This window comes from Porites lutea, chromosome 1 (genome assembly GCF_958299795.1).
Source record: "Porites lutea chromosome 1, jaPorLute2.1, whole genome shotgun sequence".
In the NCBI taxonomy this organism is placed as follows: domain Eukaryota; kingdom Metazoa; phylum Cnidaria; class Anthozoa; order Scleractinia; family Poritidae; genus Porites; species Porites lutea.
The window spans coordinates 56,365,086-56,385,689 of record NC_133201.1 but is presented as its reverse complement, the minus strand read 5'-3'; the positions used below and the strand labels follow the sequence as shown (position 1 = coordinate 56,385,689).

Genomic DNA, 20,604 nt, shown 5'->3' with positions numbered 1-20,604 from the left:
CTTCCTCTGAAATAGCTCAGTTGTTATTTTGTTTAATCGTTAATTCGTTCGCTTTTGCACATCTAAAGGACGGAGGTGGGGGAGGTTTCGCGGCTGAACCGTTGACGTAAAAAACGCACATGAAAAGTTACGACAAAAAGGTAGCGAACATTACAAAATTGCAAAAAAATCTTGAATTTCAGCAATTAATTTCCCCGTTATTATGCTCGGGAACGCATTTCCGACGGCTGTAATTTTAACATTTTCTAGGGTCTCCCCCGGATCACTCCTTAATACCCCCTCGACTTTGCAATTCTTTATTCGAGTTTCCCAACTCCGCCGTAATCAACCAGTCACAAGAGTGCTTACTCCCTACATACTTTATATATTTGAGTAGGTTTAGAAAAAGGCAGCCACCGGCTGATGTGATTGACACTCCTGGCTAATTTATTTAGTTGGGTGACCAACATTTTAATTGGCATGATGAAAATCAAGAATCCGGCAACATTTCCGTTCGCTACACCGTCAAGAAGCAAAGTTCACTTTCAGTGGCTCACGTCGAAGATAAGCCGTTAAAACTCGCCCATAATCATCAGTCTCATGGCTTTGACAATGTCTTCAAACAGAAACAAGAGTATCTGGGTTCAGGGCTTCAAAGCTGAAGGCTTGATATTCAGGTTTAGCCAAGGCCAAATGCAAAGCTCTCTTGGGAACTCTTAAGAAATGTCTTTCTAAATAAAAGTTTTCTGAGCCTGCAATCAGTTGAATTACCATAACTGGTCAGCACAGAACTTTTAAAAATAGGTAGGTACTTCATTTATGATTATTATTATGTACCTTAATATACTTATTATATCTTACTATATATTATTATTATTACACTATAAACACCTACAGATATCATCATACATCCCTATACATCACCATACACCCCCATATATCACCATACACCCCTATACATCACAATATATCCCTATACAACACCATATACCCATATACAACACCATATACTCCTATACATCACCATACACCCCATACATCACCATACACCCCTATACATCGTCATATACCCAGGGGCACTCAACGACAATTTTCGGGAAAATATCTGTTCGGAAGACGATTTGAGAGCTAGAATTTTCGGAACATTTGTGTAAAATTTCTTGCTTGCCTGTTTCTCCTAGGATTTTCGAACATCTAAAATATGGTATAATTGCCTATTTTTAACGGATTTTTACTCTAAAAAGGTCACCTAGAATTTTCGGGAGCCTTTTTTCTGGCTGAAATTTTCGAAAAGGTAAATTTTGATCCCTATAATTTTCGGATCACTAGACTTTCAGCTAGGAAATCCGAACAGATGAAACATTTTTAGGGGATAAAAATATGCCTATATCTACTGTTTAAATACCAAAATACGTTTAACAATGCTAAGTTTTAGTGGTTTTGAACTATATTCTCGTTGGGTGCCCCTGATATAGTTACGGCTTATCACGTTTATTGATGCCCAGAGGCTCAATTGTCTTACCTTTATGGATAAGGTGGGCTTCACGTGCTTTCCTGAAAGAATCACGCCCATTTTTAAGTTTTTCAATAGGAATCAAAAGCATATGATTGTCGGAATGATTACCGGTAAGAAAGTGTTCTGAAACTGCAGTATGGATGTAATTACCAGTAGGGTTGAGTATAGGTCGTCTGTGTTCATTAAAACGGTCTTTAAGGCGACGTTTAGTTTCTCCAATATATTGTAGATTACACAGGCGACATTGAATCAAATAGATAACATTGAAAGTTTCACAAGTGATGTGAGATTTGATGTGGTGAGTCTCACCTGTAGAATGAAAAGTGTATTGATTACGGCCATGTTCAGTATATAGGGACAGGTGGTGCAATTCCTGTTGTTGCACCGAAAGGAACCGGGGGTGGGTCGTGAGTTACTGGTGTCGGTGCTGTTAGTAAGCTGGACTCTAACGAGGATGTCGCTAATATTTTTACAACGGCGATAAGCTACTAACGGAAGGTTTTTAAAAACATTTCTACAGCGATCTGATGAGTACAACACGTTAGAATGCTTGTGAATGATATGCGCAAGGTTGGGTAATGCTGGATTATAATTAAGCATTGATGAAAGGGGTGGTTTCAGTCTGAGTCTTGGGTTTGTTTGTAAGTGCGTCAACCGAGGGGAATGTCGGAAGCTCGTTGTATTTGGGTCTTAAGAAAGGTTTTGTCGTAGCCGCGATTAGTAAGGTAATCTATAACTTCGTTAATACGTAGTTTGTAATTGTCTGGGTTAAAGCAAATGCGACGGAGGCGAAGTGCAAGGCTAATGTTATGTTGAATGATATTATATAAATAAAAATAAGGCCTCATCGTCCAGTTTTTTTTTTAAATTTTGGTTTAATAACACTTCCACAAATGATCAGTTTTATTTATAGTAACAAGTTGTTCAGAATACTGAGAAGTTAATGATCTGCAGAGTATGGATATGACAAGCTTTGAAATTTTGTTTTCTGTTTCAACTTGGATTTTCCAATTGCCTTCCTTGAAAATGGAGATGCAAAAAGGCCGTTAATTATTTGTAGCCATTTTGACTAACAAATAAAATGAACCTCGACTCTTTTTAGTGAGAGCTGAGTTACCTCAGGTGATTCATTTTGTGCAAATACAGGAAAAAGTACCCGATTAAACAGTTGTTTAAACTGTTCAAAGAACTGTTATAAAAAGCGTAATCTTCTGATCTTTACTATCCCATCCTGCGTTCTGCCTACTTGACCTATTCCGCCTATTCTCTGTATTCTTCACACTCCCCCCATCAGCTGTCCTCTCCTATTACCTTAGCACCCAGAGCACCTTACCCCTGACCCCTTGGGAACGAACACAAAGGAGAACACTGAGCCGTGCCTAGGCTCGATTTCCGCCGTCTCCCGGGTCCGGTCTTTGAGTGCGGGCTCATTTTCCCGAACGGCGGCTGGTAATCGAGCCTAAGCCGTGCCCTGGGCCATCCCAACTGATCTCAACTCTGCCAACTGCCTTAGCTGACTGCGTTCAATGTGCGTTGTAATCAGTCAGTGCCATGCCGTATTTCAGATTTTTCCGCAAGTGCCGTGCGAAATGAGCTCGGCAGGGTACAAGACGTTTCAACTGGCTTTAAAATCACTTAAATGCCTTTTCTTTTACACCTAGAATTTTCTATACATTCATTAGACGTTTCAACTGGGTTTAAAATCACTTAATTCCCTTTTCTTTTACACCTAGAATTTTCTATACATTCTACGTCGCCCTAGAAAATTCGGAGACATTCTCACACTAGATAAAGTTTTCGGAGAAAACTTGAAAGGACCCCTAAAAATTTCGGTCAAGGGAAAAGCTCGTCAGGTAATCTTACGTTTTCGGAAAGCTTTCACTGTAGGCTGTTATTTTCGGGAAAGGCGAAAAACAGCCCTAAAAAATTCGAGAGGTTCAAACCACTCCTAGGACGACCGAACAGATCAAATTTTTTTAGCGATGCGAATTATTCATTTATATTGCTTTTAAAGCACTCTAAGATGCATAAGGAGCCATTTCAGATCATTTCCCAGAAAACGGTCGTTGGGTGCCCCTGTATATATACCCCTATACAACACCATATACTCCTATACATAACTATACACCCATACACATCACCATACATCGCTAAACATAACCATATATCCCTATACATCACCATACACCCCCGTACATCACCATACACCTCTATACATCACCATACATCCCTATACAACACCATATACCCATATACAACACCATATACTCCTATACATCACCATACACCCCATACATCACCATACACCCCTATACATCGTCATATACCTCCATACATAACCATACACCCTTATACATCAGCATACACCTCCATACATAACCATACACCCCTATACATCCCCATACACCCCTATACATCGTCATATACCCCCATACATAACCATACACCCTTATACATCACCATACACCTCCATACATAACCATACACCCCTATACATCCCCATACACCCCTATAAATCACCATACACCCCTATACATCACCATACACCCCTATACATCACCATATATCCCTATACATCACCATACATCCCTATACATAACCATATATCCCTATACATCACCATACACCCCTATACATCACCATACACCCCTATACATCACCATACACCCCTATACATCACTATTCACCCCTATACATTCCCATACATCCCCATACAAAACCATACACCCCTATACATCACCATACACCCCTATACATCTCCATACACCTCCATACATAACCATACACCTCCATACATCACCATACACCCCTATACATCACCATACACCTCCATACATAACCATACACCCCTATACATCACCATACACCCCTATACATTCCCATACACCCTTATACATCACCATACACCCCTATACATCACCATACATCCCTATACATCACCATACACCCCTATACATCACCATACACCCCTATACATCACCATACACCCCTATACATCACTATTCACCCCTATACATTCCCATACATCCCCATACAAAACCATACACCCCTATACATCACCATACACCCCTATACATCTCCATACACCTCCATACATAACCATACACCCTTATACATCACCATACGTCCCTGTAGGGGTGTATGGTGATGTGTAGGGATGTATGGTGATGTGTAGGGGTGTATGGTGATGTGTAGGGATGTATGGTAATGTATAGGGATGTATGGTGTTGTTAAGGGGAATATGGGGGTATATGGTGTTGTATAGGGGTATACATGGGTATATGGTGTTGTATAGGGCATATGGTGATGTGTAGGGGTGTATGGTGATGTATAGGGATGTATGGTGATGTAAAGGGGTGTATGGTGATGTTTAGGGGTGCATGGTTATGTATGGGAGTGTATGGTGTTGTATAGGGGTATATAGGGGTATATGGTGTTGTATAGGGGTATATGGTGATGTATAGGGTGTATGGTGATGTATAGGTGGTTTATGGTTATGTATGGGGGTGTATGGTGTTGTATAGGGGTATATGGGGGTATATGGTGTTGTATAGGGGCATATGGTGATGTATATGGTGTATGGTGATGTATAGGGGTATATGGTGTTGATTAGGGGTATATATGGTGTTGCATAGGGGTTTATGGTGTTGTATAGGGGAATATAGGGGTATATGGTGTTGTATAGGGGTATATCGTGATGTATAGTGGTGTATGGTGATGTATAGGAGTATATGGTGTTGATTAGGGGTATATATGGTGTTGTATAAAGTACAATAATAATAGGTATGTTTAGGTACTTAATAATAATCATATGTGAAGTACCTACCTAAAAATAGGTCACCTCAATGAATTGGACACCTGAGCCCGCGATGCGGTCATGCGACACTGGTCAGCGGATACGTTATATGACTGATGTCAATTGATCATAACTATGATGGATGTCCAATATCAAGTTAAACACAATTTTATATGTTTTGGACTATTTAGCAAGTAAGTAAGACATTTCACATCCGCTTTAGAACATGAATGGCCGGACGTACGCACGGACGAAATAGATAACCAAATTTTCTACCCATGGTGCTTCGCTGCGCGGGAGTTCCGCTATCAAAAAAGAAAACCACACGCTTGTTACCTCCTGGCTCAACACAGCTTTAATATCAACGCAGGCATTGCCTGTTGTAGAGATGTGCAATCCGTGACAAGGGAGTATTTCTCTTTGAGGAGATGCCTTGATTCCAGTCATGGAGAGAGCATATGAAAATCGATAAGGCAGGGGTAAAAGTGCTCCACAAAGATTGTCATAGATAAAATTATCCTCATTTAAAGGGACTATGTCACGAGGGTATTGCTGTTTTAGGTCAATACTCCGATTCGAGAAAAAACCGGAAGCTGCATGGAAGTGAGTCTCAATAGCCCTCGCGGCAAATTTGAAATAACTAACATGCAGGATGATCAAGTCGACCTTACTCCAGAGGACATTCCTGGTGCTAGCTTTAGTGAAGTAGAGATAGGAAAATTGACCGTTGCTCAACTAAAGTTTTGTCTATAATGCCGCCGTATAAAAGAAACTGTTGGAAAGGGTGTACTTTATCCGGCTTCGCGCGATCGATCAGCTGTTTATGTTGTTTGTTTTCAACTACAAGCTTAAATAACGATTTAGACTCATGTTTTCATACAAAACTTGCTTTCTCAAGGTCAAGAACCTGCAAGCAATGAAAAATGTCAATCGACTGACGTAAAGTGCAGACCCATACGCAACTTCTTCAACAATTGTTTAACTTGATACTATCCCCATCAGGGATCATTTTCGGAAATGGAACAGCAGGATAAACTGTTTTTGTATAGTTTGTTTCAATCTTTCAACTTTAATATTCTAGGTCTAACTTACGTGATTTTGTTGAAATTGGATCGAACAGCGTGCATGGGATGGACACTTCGATACTTTCTTCCCTGGATGTCTGAGGAATGGCAGGGTTTAAAAAGTTTCTCTGTCTTTAAAGTTGGCTTATGTTGTACAGTCCTCTTTCCTGGTATTCCCCTATTTTCTAGGTTTGGAGGTACAGTTACGGTTATCAGTAGGTTGAACTTGTCTGGATATTTCATGCAGTTTCCAGATTACCGCCATCATATGGTAGCAACAACCACTTTTTCCGGCTGAGCATACTCGCTTGTCACACTGGGCAGCTAGAATTTTGCGTTTGCCGTTTCTCTGAAGTACCATTTTGACTTTGTACAGCTGTTTGTATTTCACAGATTTCCTTTAGGAGGCCCAGCAAAGCGCTCTAAAGTAAATAACATCATCCTCGGAATTTGGACTCGCACGCTAGGAGGTCGTGAATAAATGAGAGCATTCTGAGCCCTAAAACTTAATTGCAAACTCGGCAACGGCATCAGCAGATTTCCTGGTGTTCTTTCCACAGTTCCTTAGGTGTTTTGATGCATCAGTTGGAACGAACGTGGGAAGGACGGTAAAATCATCACCAAACGCTGAATCAGCGGTGGGGAAGTTCTTGAAGTGGTTTGCTGCATCACTCGAGGTTTCCCCATTTTCCCTCAGTTCTCCATTCTGTCTAGCTAACTTTGCTTTGCTTTAGTGAAGCTCCGGCCCTCTGGGTCATGGTTATATATTTTTTAAATTTTTCATTGCTTGCATAGAGGTTCTTGACTCTGAGAAAACATCTGTCTACAACCGCTGTTTTTTTTAAATAAGCTTGTAGTTGAAACAGCTGATCGATCGTGCGAAGCCGGATGATGTCCATCTACCTCTCCAACACTGAGTCTCTTTTTTAAAATTACCGGCAGTTTAGTCAAACCTTTAGTGAGCAACGGTCAATTTTCCTATCTCTTCTTCACTAGGGCTAGCACCAGGAATGTCCTCTGGAGTAAGATTAGCCTGAGATCATGCCCTCTCCCTATTATCCCTTTATGTCTTTCAAAGGAACAAAGAAGCAAAAAAAATAATAATAATAACGCCTGATCTCAGGTTAGAGTAAGATCGACTTGATCGTCCGCCTTGTTAGTTATTTCAAATTTGCCGCGAGGGCTATTAAGCCTCACTTCCATGCAACTTTCCGTTTTTTCTGGAATCGGACTATTCTGTGCTGTAGTCATCGCATATAGTGCCTTTTAATTTCCATACACAAAACGCCCCTGTAGAGTTATGAAGAAGATATCAAACTAACTTCATCAGGGAGCACTAACCATAATAATTATTCTTGGTGATTCCTACAGGTATAGAATTGAAACTTGAAAAAGTTGGCTCAGTTTTATTTAAAGTTTCAATAAATATTCATCCTTGCCATCCGTTGTAACAAACGACAAAAAAACAGTTTCATTGCCTAAATATAGTCTTAGAAATCAAAGTAATATATCCATGCAAGGACAAATCTTAGCTTTGTAAAGACTGATCAATGAGCTGAACCTTCAACAGGATATAAACAGGTAAGCTGGAGCCAATTCAAAGAATTGTTACATGCTGGGGTACAAGTGTGACGATTGTATTAGAGCCTTAAGAACAATAGCAGTACGCTGACTCGTAAATAACACGTGTGATAGTTTCATTGTACAGTGAAACCTGTATTAAGCGGACACCGTATTAAGCGCACATCCTCTATTAAGCGGACAGTAGCTGAAGTCCCCAAATTTATTTCCCTTATTTACTTTCAATAAAAACCTTTATTAAGCGGACGCGGACACCTAAAAAGTACCTGAAATGGTCATTTCTATTGTTTCCAACCTGTATTAAACGGACACTTGTAATTAAATTCCACCACCCAACATGCCAGACACCGGAAATGCGAAAGACTGCCACCCACAAATTTTCATTTTTTACCTTTTTTTTAAAAAAAAAGTGACTTGCCGAACTTATTTGAGTAGTTTCACAGCACAGTTATGTTTTCTATTTCGTTTTGTTTGTATAGAGCTTGTTTCACTCATCTGATTTCTTCAGATTTGAGTTGCAATCTATGTTTATGGTACGGGTTCACTAAAATAAAGAAATTAATGCAAACGTATATCGTCATAGTCTCTGGGAGTATTCTCAACGTTTCCACTGTTCATTTGAATGGCATTTGACACCTCATATGACGTTATCTATTGAAACCTGTATTAGGCGGACAGCCTGTATTAAGCGGACACTACAGCATTCCCCGAAGGGTGTCCGCTTAATACAGGTTTCACTGTAATTCGTTTTAAAAATTTAACCCTGATGGGCACCCCAAAGAACAGTTGATCAGGATTCTATATAGGAAGTGGAAAGAAGAACAGTTTTAAAACCTGTAAGGTCTATAGCCTTGTACCTCTTGTCTTCCTCTCTTCGATAAAACATGCATGATTATACGGTTTCCTGCAAAAGGAGAAATAACAATGATCTTTCCTTTTCTTATTTCTCGTGAAAATTTATATCAAATAGCTCCTCAATATTTGAGCCTCATTGAAATGATAAATGTTTTTCGTGACCATTTATTGGAATTGTATACACTGCTTTTGTAGTGGCGAGATACAGAACCGCGCAAATAATAACAGAAGAATGCACAGAATGGGAAGGATTGTGACGCCGCGAGTCATTTCATCACATCTTGTTTCGAGGCACGAAAACTTATCAGTCATTTCCTGAGTTTTTATTTGCTTTTGGACTCTTAATAGATCAAAGCAACTCGTGAAGATATATAAAGATATTTAAAAATATCAAAAATATTACGTAACAATGACCTTGAGTTCATTCATGTGGTTATAGGCAAACCAAGTTAAGATTTTATTAAAATATTAATGCATCAAATTTTGTTATTTTTCATCCAGTTTAAGGCAAATTGCCCAAAGAAGTAATGATGTTTATATATATATATATAAAAACAGTTATTAACCCAGCAAACTTCAATTAGATAACTTGGAGCCTACATAGATTCAAATGTTTACAGAATTAGATTTTGTAGAAATCTATGATACATATATAAATTTATGCTGTTTATTTAGCTGTTTACTATAACATTTGCGTCACTCCAGTTAACAAAATAACAAACTCTGTCCATTAAAGACTCGAGCAAAATTTTACACTCGAGCAAGGTTAAGTTTGTAATGCAGTGATTTACAGAAAATGAAAAGTACAGGATACCATTACGTTTCTTTGATAACAACGGTAATTAATGAAGTGTTTAACTTGTCACAAGGGAACTGCCTTTTGGACATATACTTGAGTCATTATTTTGCCTACTGTATAGTAGCCAAAAAAATAAGGCAATATCGATCGTTAAACATGGACTGCCGCAACATGACTGACAGCTAAACTTCCTTTCGAAATGAAATAGTAATTATATTTATTAAGCTGCTTCTTGGTTTTCAACTACTCTTCATTTCTGTTCTTACTCGTTGGACAGCCAGAGTGGATTTTATTTTAGGCAGGCTTACTCTAATGAGTTAAATATTGTACTGAAGAGGTATGTAATAGCACCATTAATTCATTCATAGAAACTACCTAATTTTTGCGTTTTAAATGATTAATTGACGAGAAAATTTTAGGCATTTAGCAATTACTTTTTATTTATGGTCAGGTAATGGAACTATGAACGCTTCTACACTGAAAATCATAAATCAATTACGTTCATCGTCATAGGTTGAGAAAATTCTAAATCTGATTCTAAAAGAACCGTTAAACGTCTCATGGCCAATTTAATGGGTGATGGTTTGCTTTTTAAGAAGATGTTCTTTAAGTTCATTCGTGACCGTCAATTTCATTGATGATCTGAACAGCACGTTAGGCCTAAGTTTATTTTGCTTATTGTTAGTTTCCTCTTTTATGTAACGTTTTTCAGTTAAGGTGGATTTATCCTGTCGCGTAATCATTACTTAAAATTTGCGCCCAAAAATACAATAGAGGTAATGTATGGAGGTGAGTTGAACCTCCCTCGACTTTTGCGTTTACGCTTGGCCTTCCGTGCATCGCCTCTACTTTGCGCATGTAAATTTTACGCGCGTAGGCACGTAAAAAAATAACACGACAGTGGAAACTCACCCTTATTCGTATTTTGCACGCCAATTTCGAACCAAAAGTTAATTCGGTTCCTGTACTGAGTTCAGTTACTTAAATTCTAAAAATCTACTATCGTATTACTCATTTCACTAAGACTAAGACTAAACTAAGATTATAGTTTCTTTTCCTTGATCTTCGCAGTCACTGAAGAACTTAATATCGCGTGAAACTATTTACACCAACGCAATTGCCAACAATTCAGCTGAGAGATCAAACCTTCCCCTCTTCAAGGATGGAGATTGCTCGCTTTTTATTAGCCGTCTGTGTGATGGCAGAAGTATCTAAATCCACATTCTTTCTGAGAGGTTTGTAATATCTTTACGAATATCATAGAAAAAAGCACAACTTTTTTAAATTTACAGTCATTATTGGTGACATATATTTATATTTGAGTGCATATAATTCTTCGCGAAGCCGAGGTTTCTAAATTCGTGGTGCCCATATTGAGTGGATACCGCGTGGATCGTAGCATTCTCGGAGACCCAGGGGCAGTCAGTCGGGTTGGGAGAAAGGGCGCGACGAACGTTTTCAAGTACGGGCGAAAGAGCCCCTGGGTACCGACTCTCGCCGAACTATTTCCAAAACTTCAGGCGGACGCCGGCTCCTGATTGGGCACAAAAAATGCTTTGTATTATTGTGCCCAATCGGCGAACAGTTTCTCCTGAGTTTTTTTTCGTGAGTTCGTACACGACGGCTATTGTTTTGATCACGGCTTGTCTGGCTCATGCACCAGAGAAATGCACGCAGTCAGGAAACTTTCAGTTTGATATAAAATCCCCAACTGATTTCAAAATACTGTCTGCCCGCTTTTCCAAAAAATATGCCTGCCTGCTTTTCCAAAAATACAAGCTTGAGCTTACAACAGGTATTCACGCTTGCATCGGTCACGTCTTCCGTAAATACTAGGGAATTTTAAAAGATGCCACGACGGCTGACAACCACGAAAAAGTCGCATGGAAAAGGGACTTCACATTTTTCCAGTTTCTATCGGGATTAGAAGGAGACTCTGTTCGTAAGGTACTTACTTTGTAAAATGCAAGCGAACTCTTCTGGAGCTGAATTTCTATCAACCATATCCAAGTTCATGCCGAGAGAATGAATTTTGTCATTGCTTGTTTACGTCCTTCACAAAACATGAAATTAGGCATTTTCACAGGTAGTCGTGCAGTTGACGGCAAAGAAATGTACAAAAAAGTGTGATGCACGTGCAAAGTTGTTGTTTTGCCTTCTCAAGCTAAGTTTCTCTTCGCCGCCGCATCTTTAACTTCTTATTATTTACGATACATTGTGATGAGTCACAAACAGAATATTCTGGGTGTATATATAAATGCAAAATTTGCAATAAATTTACTCTACAGTTATAAGAAACATTCATAGTTAAGCAAAATTTAGCCGTTAATTAATGGCTAAATTCTTAGTATAAATAGTAAGATTTAGCCGTTAATTAATGGCTAAATTTTTCTTTTATAATAATACAGAGTGACTTAACGACTAATTTTTGAGCTATTTTGAAAAAATAGCTCATATGTCAGTGGTGTGAGCGTATGTATCTTTGTGGCTTTGTAACTTTGTATCTTTGTAACTTTGTATGTTCGGATGTTTGTTGCAAGAGCCAATAAGGTTGAAGGTACTATTAGTTGATGCTAGGAACCAATGAGATCTTAGCATCTACTTAAACATGACATTGGTAAAGGTCGAACAAGGGCACTTTGAGACCGCCATCTTGATTCTTCACAATTTTTTCGTCTTTTATTACGGCTACAGGTGTTTGGAAGAATTACATTAAATATCTTCATGATTCAAACGCTGTGTACAGTGATGCAGCTGTTTAAGGGTTCATATTTTAGTATGGATGCTGCTTCAAGGCATTTCTGACCTAATTCGGCTATCGGTACAACGCACGTCAGTATGAGTTCTGTTTCACCCGCTACAACTGGGTAGAGTATAAAAGATCATATATTTTCAAAGCTCTTCCAATGAAGCAATAATTGATATTTAGATATAGACTTTAATTCGGAAGTATGCGCCCTATAAAATGTGGTTTTAGAAGTTTAAAAAGGCAGCTTATTTGTGTGAAAGCTGTACCGAGTATTGTTAATCGTGTAAACAAGCTTTAAAAATACCATTCTCTCGCTTACAAAGTTTAACAGACCTTTTTCGTTCTGTCAAAACAACAAAAAAAGAATAATAAGTGAACAACATAATACATCCTTCCTGCATACTAAGTATTATAGTTTCTGAAACCTATTTTATTTAGTAAAGATGAGTAACTTAAGTAGAAACAGTAGCGTTAGGGAATAAAATTGGAAGAAGCTAGTTGACACAAAATTAGATACTGTTGTATTGAGTGGAGTAACATGATACAAGTAGAAATATATTTCGGCAGTTTGATAATTTTCTTGGCAATTAATAAATGTTAGGCTGTCAACCTTGACGTTGCATGAAACATAATTTAATTGCAGGTGTTGTAATAAAGCCGAGGTGATTTCTTAAAATCGCTTGAGAAAATTTTGTACTGAAACAATTTGCCTTTTTTTTTTTACGTACGAATTGTAAAAGGGCCAAAGACCAACATCTTCACATGCAATTTGTATGCATGAGTTATTTTTATAATTCTGTTTACTAGATTACTGTGTGATAACTCGAATTCCCTCACGTACGAACCACGAAAGGGGGCAAAGTCCAACACTTTCACGTGCCAGCTGTGTGACTGTACATCTCATGCAGATTGGCTTTTCACAATGATAAATAGTAACTTGAACGTATGAAGACCTGTTTCGTTTTGTAACCAATGCCTTAAAAGAGGCTCTTGTCTTTTAAGAAGCAATAGCTTTTAAAACATGAAGAAATAAGTTGTCGGAGTTAAAGACTGTTTCACTGAGTAGAATCGCACGTGAAAACCTCGTGAATTATGATGATGCAACCATCTACCACAGTGATAAAAATCCTGGTATTTCGTAATTATTCAGTATTCGATGAGTCACATTTTGGCTTAAGAAACTCCGCGGAAACCTTAGAGTTTTCCTTCTAATCAACGTTTGGTGAGTAGAAATTTATTTTGCTTCAACAATTTGTTTAACTTGCACCAGATGTAACAGGGAAAGACAGAGGAAAGTGAATATATAGGTTGAGGATCGACTCAGCTGAGCGTTTCGCGTTTTCATTTATGTAGCGCAATACCCAATTTCGCACAAAAACCAAATCTACATTTAGGGTGAAAAAGGTAGATTCATCACTCTTGGTAAGGTTACACCGAAGTATTATAGTTACACTGAAGCATTCAAAATAGCTCATGCACGTTTAACGTGCCTATGTTTTGTTATGTCTGTAGACAAAAAATATTGCAAATTTAGCTATTGTCTAATCACTGGAGTATTCTCGGGGCAAATTGAATTGCTCCTGCTGATAGCGTCCCAAACGTTTTTTCGACTCATCGGTAGTTCCTTCGTTTCTGGTTAGGAAAGTAGAAAATAAAAGTTTTACTTGCCCGCACAAGCTTGGTGAACGAACCCGGCAAGTGTGGCAAGACAATAGCCGTCGTGTACGAACTCACGAAAAGAACTCAGGAGAAGTTGTTCGCTGATTGGGCACAAGAATACAAAGCATTTTTTGTGCCCAATCAGGAGCCGGCATCCGCTTGAAGTTTTGGAAATAGTTCGGTGGGCCTACACTTAATTCCATCCGCCAAACTGACGTTGACACATTAATGATTCGTACACAAAGTAGGGTTAGGGTTAGTGTTATTTATTTAAATCAAACTAGTATTCGTCACCAAATCGTCGGTGGTGTAGGGGTTAGAGTGATGCACTCCAGATCGGATGCTCCGAGTTCGAATCCTACTCATTCTATCCTGATTTGTTTTTTTCCTTAAAAATTGAAGACACTTTGACTTTTATGAACATTTCATAAAGAAATTTCATATAAGAAAAGTGAAATGTCTTGTGAGAGGAGGATGTCAGTTTGGTGGATGGAATCAAGTGACGACCAGTTCGGTGAGAGTCGGTACCCTGGGGCTCTTTCGCCCATACTTAAAACTTTCGTCGCGCCCTTTCTCCCTACCCGACTGACTGCGCCTACTCGGGTGCCTGCGTTCCTGAGGGGAGATGGGGTCTGTAAACAGGCTATGTGTTTTGACAAGAGCTTGGTTTTGATAACAAAACAGGTCAAAACAATTTCTCCACATGCAAACGAGAATGGACAAAAATTGGTTGCTACCAAGATAGACAACCTTCCCGACTACTCCCTGAGATGCTGTTGAACGACACGGATAGGTACAGTAAATACCATGAGCAGGGTTATCTTCTGAACTGGCACAAGTGGAAAGAATCGATTCACAGGTAGGGTAAATTTTATCAAACGCATACAATAGTATTGTTACTTTACATTGTATAGCACAAGAAATCAATAACTCTAAATGAAGGAAAACTAGATACCATGTGATTAGAATAGATCCAAGCTTCGCGTCATCAGGTTTAGGTCATAACTACAGCAGTAACATGCATATACACATATGTATATTTCTATTTCTATTTATCTATCTCAATATTCTGTCCATCTATCCATCCTATCAAGCCACAGATTCGCCATTTTCATCAAAATCGCCACTCGCTAAGGCCGGAGCCCTTTTGCCATCTAATTTGAATATTGGCCAAACTCATGGCAATTTTTTCGCCAGATTCGCTAATTTTGTCACATCCGCCATTTTCTTCAAAATTGTCACTTTACAAGGGGAGCCTCTTGTCATCTTATTTAAAATTGCAAATGTTCACTAAATTTGCCATTTTCGTCACATTTCCATTTTTGTCAAATTTGACATTTTCGTCAAATGCGCCAGTATACAAGGCGCGGCTCTTAACATCTCCCTGGAATTTTCGCCAACCCTCTGGCAAATTTTTGCCAGATTTGCCATTTTCGCCGTTGAATGCATTTCTGGACATAAGTGTCTAAGTTGACGTTTGAAATTTCATTCTAAATACATTATTAAACAAGTTTGATTTACTCCCTTTAGCCTTGCCTGTCGCTGTGCCGAAAGAGCCCTGCAAAAAGGTTATAATTACTTTGGTCTGCAGTTTTACGGCGAGTGTTGGAGCGGACCGTTCGCCGAGTTCAATTACAGTCGCGCCGGCGTGTCAGACAGATGTATCATGAATCTTAAAAAACCAACCGCCTGCGTACAAGCTCAAGATCAGGAATGTGTCGGGCAGCAGCTTACTAACTACATCTATAAGCTAACATCAAGTAAGAACCATCAGTTAGTGTCGGATCAAAATGTTTGATAGCCCATAGCCTGGAGATACAGCAAGGGATGTTCCTCACCCGGAACAGGGAACTTAAACAAGGGTTAAGTTCCCTAATGTCCCTAGTGGCGAGGAGCGAGGTGACACTGCTATATTCGCAGGCTGTGTATCCCAGGGTTAGCGCTTTCACATTCGCCGTATCTGGCCGCGGACCGCTCGCGCATAATAAGTGTCACCATATTAATTGCTAACCCGCCAAATTTACGTTTCCAGCGTTAAAACACTTTAAAGTAAGGGGGTGTTTTACATGACACCGGCGCGAGTTCAATCTGGTTCCCTCTCGTGGCTCCGTATTTGTTTACATGCTACCACCACAAAATGTCAGGTCGGCGTGAGTTCACCGCTGTTATTGTACCAGAGCGAGAATTTCTGACTCCGGTAGGGGTATCATGTAAACGCGAAATGACCACTCGAAATCCCGAAGAGGCATCCTAGCAGCTCGCGCGTATATATACAAAAATACTAATCTTACACTTGAAATATGCAGTCAGTATAAGGAAAAAAGTCTAGACCCGATTTGTTTGATCAGGGGCCGCATGGAAACGTTGGGTAATGATGACGTTACTATTGTTGACGCCCGCAAGTATGAATTGGTTAGGATGACGTAAAACAGAAAATGCCCAAAGGGACCGCTTTGGTCTTATAGCAGGCGTTTTGAAAGTAATGGACCAAAAGACACTCTTTAAGTTAACCCCTTTGGGCGCATGCACGTGTTCAAAGGGATTAATTGCACAACAGAACCTCTACTAGTGTCAGATTGTCGTTTATCATATTTCACTACTCGTTGGATGTTTGTTCGTGACGAATGTTACAGTTGCTTTTGGGTAAATCAAGTAAGACTAATAAATGTCCCGGTTGGAAAGTTTAAAATCAGCATACGACTTTGGCCCTCCGGCAAACATTGCCCTGTCCCCAACTTGGTCGAGGACGACTCAGCACACTCCGAGACGACGGCGGCTGCACCCCGGACAATATGGATTCTAATGTCATTCTTATCAAGTCCGTCGCCGATGAAGTTATAAGGGGCGTATATATATAGTTATAAGGAGCGTATATATACCCTTTCAGAGTTTGCCAAACACGAGTTTACCATTCACAAATCTTTGATTAGCAACGATTTGCCAGACACAACTCTCTTTGGGGGAATACAAAGTCTACGTCCACAAACAAGCAAGTTTCACTATACAAACGAGTGAATCAACGGCTAGCTTATCACTAGCACAACGATGGACGACCACCATTACGGAATTGAAATTCGCTAAGTGATTAACTGAATTCTGCGCTGACGTATCCCCTGCTCACAGATGTCCTTCTATAAAGTCTTTGTTTTAAGTGTTACCTTGCGTAAAAAGTGAAAAAGAAATAGCAAAAACTTACCACTTCTAATCACACCTTTACTTGTGGTTTTCTTGTGGCGGGGTTAGCTGTAGTGTCAACTATTACTAGCTTATCAACATGAAGAGTATCTTCAGAGAAACGTGATATGAAGTGACCCAGTCATCATGTAAACGCTTTACGAAATCAAGAAGTCATCCCGGTATGAAACTCACGCCGGTGCGAGTTTTCTCATGTAAACCGCCCCCTATGTGTGGTCCAAACATTTCACATAAACATCCCAAAACAAGACCTCCAGTTAAGTAATAATTTTCCTTTCCAGATTCAGGTCCTCAGAGCCCGGATGTTGACGGTGGTTACTCCCAGTGGTCTCAATGGAGTAAATGCAGCAAGTCATGTGGAATAGGGCGAAAATCACGTGAGAGGACCTGCACCAATCCCAGACCACAAGGTAATGGAAAGTCATGTCGCCGACTTGGCTGGCCAGACGATTCAACGATGTGTTATCAGGAATGCAACAGTAAGACAGCCATTGCCTCGATAAACAGTTTACTTAATTTTCCTCTAACCTTAGCTCAAATCAGGCCTTAAAGAATTAAACTACTGCGAAAAACCGTACATTTAAGGTTTCTTTGCTCGTAAACAATTTTTCAAAGTGGTGTAATGATCCATTTGTCCCCGAATAAAATAAACGGAAGTATCAGAAGAAAAACGCAAAAAAATGGCTACGAAGCCAAGCAAACCCATGAGGATTAACGGAAAAAACGGGGACTATTGTTATTACTACCGGTTGCATTTAATTTCTTAGCTGGTTTGATATCACTGAGAATGAAGTTTCCTGGAAAAGGTTTTAATGATAGGATAACCCAAAAAAAGCAAAAAAGCTTTAAAAATTAAAAGTTGTTTAAAGAAATAAATATGTGTGACGTCTATTTTAGCATCTTCAAGTCAAGGCTTTTAAAATGGCTGACCGACATTTCTAATGGTTTGAAATGCTTGGTTGAACAGCAATTTAAAACTGAACCTTAAAGGAAAAGCGTTTAAAGTAGCTTATTCATTTTATTCCTATTTTCCTTTCAGACTGTGATAAGGTGATGGATGTCGGCATCGACATCGACTCCTCAAGCAGCGTTCGGCGCAAAAATTACGAGAAAGTGAAAGCCTTCCTAATCCAGCTGGTAGACAAGATGCACATTTCGCATCGAATGACACACGTTGCTGTCATTCATTACAATCACAGAGCGTATCTGGACTGGGACTTTAACTCAGACCGCGCCAAGAACGCCGTCGCTCTCAAAAAAGCCATCTTGAATCTAAAGTACCAACCGGGAGGGACTAGGACGGACATAGCGATGGATAAGTCCATGAAGGAGATGTTTCAAGTTGATCACGGTCAGAGACCTGATGTTCCTCATGTACTGTTTGTTCTAACAGATGGAAAGACTAGCTCGAGATCGAAACCTTACAAGAAAGTTCTCAAAGCTTACAAGGTAAACATGTATTAAAACCTTCACACACACTTTTCTTCAAATAGACGCTAACTGCAATAGTTTAATATGATAAATACAATTGCTTAAAGTGGGAGTGAACTTAACTAATCCAAACAAATCCAGGTCGACAGAGACTCAGAGGCTCTGGGATGTTACCATTCGGCCAGACTGCCCTTCGGCTCTTCAGTGACATGTTTGGTATTCTGTTTGTTTTTCCTTGAGATGTGAATTGTCTTAGAAGAAAACGAATCGAACTGATTCTTGAAAGAAAAACCTAGCTTTCAGTTTTTTTTCTCACTTTTTCTAGCTTTTTCTTCCCATGAAGTGTTGGCAAAACGATTGTGTGAGTTGTTAAACTAAAGCTTTGAGAAAAACTAAGATTTGAGTTTTTTTAAACTTTTAAGGCTTTTTCTTCCCATGCAGTGTTTGCAAAACGATTGCGTGGGTTGTTCAAAGCACAGGCAACCCAGAATCTCGACTGAAAAGCCGTAACCTCGGGACAATATAAATGATCTCTCCCTCGCGCATCATTCGAAATAAAGAGCTTGCTTGCAGTTGTTACAGCTCGAATTTTATTAACACAATGTATGAATATTCGATGGTTTTTAAACGATTGGAAATAATAATGGTACTAATAATAATAATAATAATAATAATAATAAAGAATAATAATAAATTTCTTTCCTTGTATTTGAGTTGCTTCTTATTACTGTTTATTCAATTCTGAAGTAAGCCATACCACTGAGAGAGGAGTTGACAAGGGAGGGGGATAAGGGAGAGAAGAAAACTGACTTTTCCTCTTCCTTGACCCTTTTACTCATGCGCTTTCCAGGTAAAAAAGAGAGTAACGAGTATCTTGATTTCTCACAAACAGGATAGGGGGGTGAAGGTCGTTGCAATCGGAGTCGGCCCGAGCGTGGATAACAAAGAACTGAATGAGATCGCCATGGGACAACCAGACAACGTCGTTCACGTACAACAATTTGACCAACTTGTGTCCAAGCTGGACGAGATTGTTCAAAAATCCTGTGCAGCGATGAAAACTAAATTGAAATATGCCTAAGAGTGAGTATTAAGTATTGTTTACGTACTCAAAAATATAGCACCAAAGCTCAATATTGCGAGCTATGCCACTCTGAAAGCCAAGAAATTAAAAGTACTCTTCGAGCGACTTCCTGCAGTTTGAAAGTCGTGTCCCTTGCTGTTAGCCAGGAAAACCACAAGCTGTGCTTGTGTCAGTGTCTTTTCAACGATTTTCAAGCCGAGGCGCCAGTTGGTAATTTATCGTGCCAAACACCAAGACATTGTTCTTTTGAACCTAAGTCTATTATACAGATCGTAGTTAATGTCTATGGCTTATTTTGTTTTTTCTTTTCAGGTGAAAACATGGAAAGAAGCTCAGTATTAAGTGAAAAAAGATAGATTTAGTTACATGTCAAACGTTGCAAAGATGTCAAAGAGAGCAATAAATTACTGTAATGCCTACAGAGAACTTCCTCTGAAATAGCTCAGTTGTTATTTTGTTTAATCGTTAATTCGTTCGCTTTTGCACATCTAAAGGACGGAGGTGGGGGAGGTTTCGCGGCTGAACCGTTGACGTAAAAAACGCGCATGAAAAGTTACGACAAAAAGGTAGCGAACATTACAAAATTGCAAAAAAATCTTGAATTTCAGCAATTAATTTCCCCGTTATTATGCTCGGGAACGCATTTCCGACGGCTGTAATTTTAACATTTTCTAGGGTCTCCCCCGGATCACTCCTTAATACCCCCTCGACTTTGCAATTCTTTATTCGAGTTTCCCAACTCCGCCGTAATCAACCAGTCACAAGAGTGCTTACTCCCTACATACTTTATATATTTGAGTAGGTTTAGAAAAAGGCAGCCACCGGCTGATGTGATTGACACTCCTGGCTAATTTATTTAGTTGGGTGACCAACATTTTAATTAGCATGATGAAAAT

At 39.3% G+C, this 20,604-nt stretch overlaps 1 protein-coding gene across 1 annotated transcript; it reads left to right on the top strand.

Annotated features, from left to right (window-relative positions):
* Positions 1-14,747: 14,747 nt before the first annotated feature.
* On the top strand, positions 14,748-20,134 carry LOC140922659 (collagen alpha-5(VI) chain-like). The gene is made up of 6 exons (XM_073372652.1): positions 14,748-14,857; positions 15,529-15,758; positions 17,475-17,672; positions 18,233-18,642; positions 19,517-19,707; positions 20,021-20,134. The coding sequence occupies exons 1-5, from the start codon at positions 14,769-14,771 to the stop codon at positions 19,703-19,705; spliced, it is 1,116 nt and encodes a 371-aa protein (XP_073228753.1). The 5' UTR covers positions 14,748-14,768; the 3' UTR covers positions 19,706-19,707; positions 20,021-20,134.
* Positions 20,135-20,604: the final 470 nt, after the last annotated feature.

Excerpts from the sequence above, each read along its gene's own strand:
- LOC140922659 (XM_073372652.1), top strand. The coding sequence starts at position 14,769 with ATGCTGTTGAACGACACGGATAGGTACAGTAAATACCATGAGCAGGGT. Across the intron at positions 14,858-15,528 it reads TGGAAAGAATCGATTCACAG|CCTTGCCTGTCGCTGTGCCG; the intron begins GTAGGGTAAATT and ends TACTCCCTTTAG. Across the intron at positions 17,673-18,232 it reads GTGTTATCAGGAATGCAACA|ACTGTGATAAGGTGATGGAT; the intron begins GTAAGACAGCCA and ends TTTTCCTTTCAG.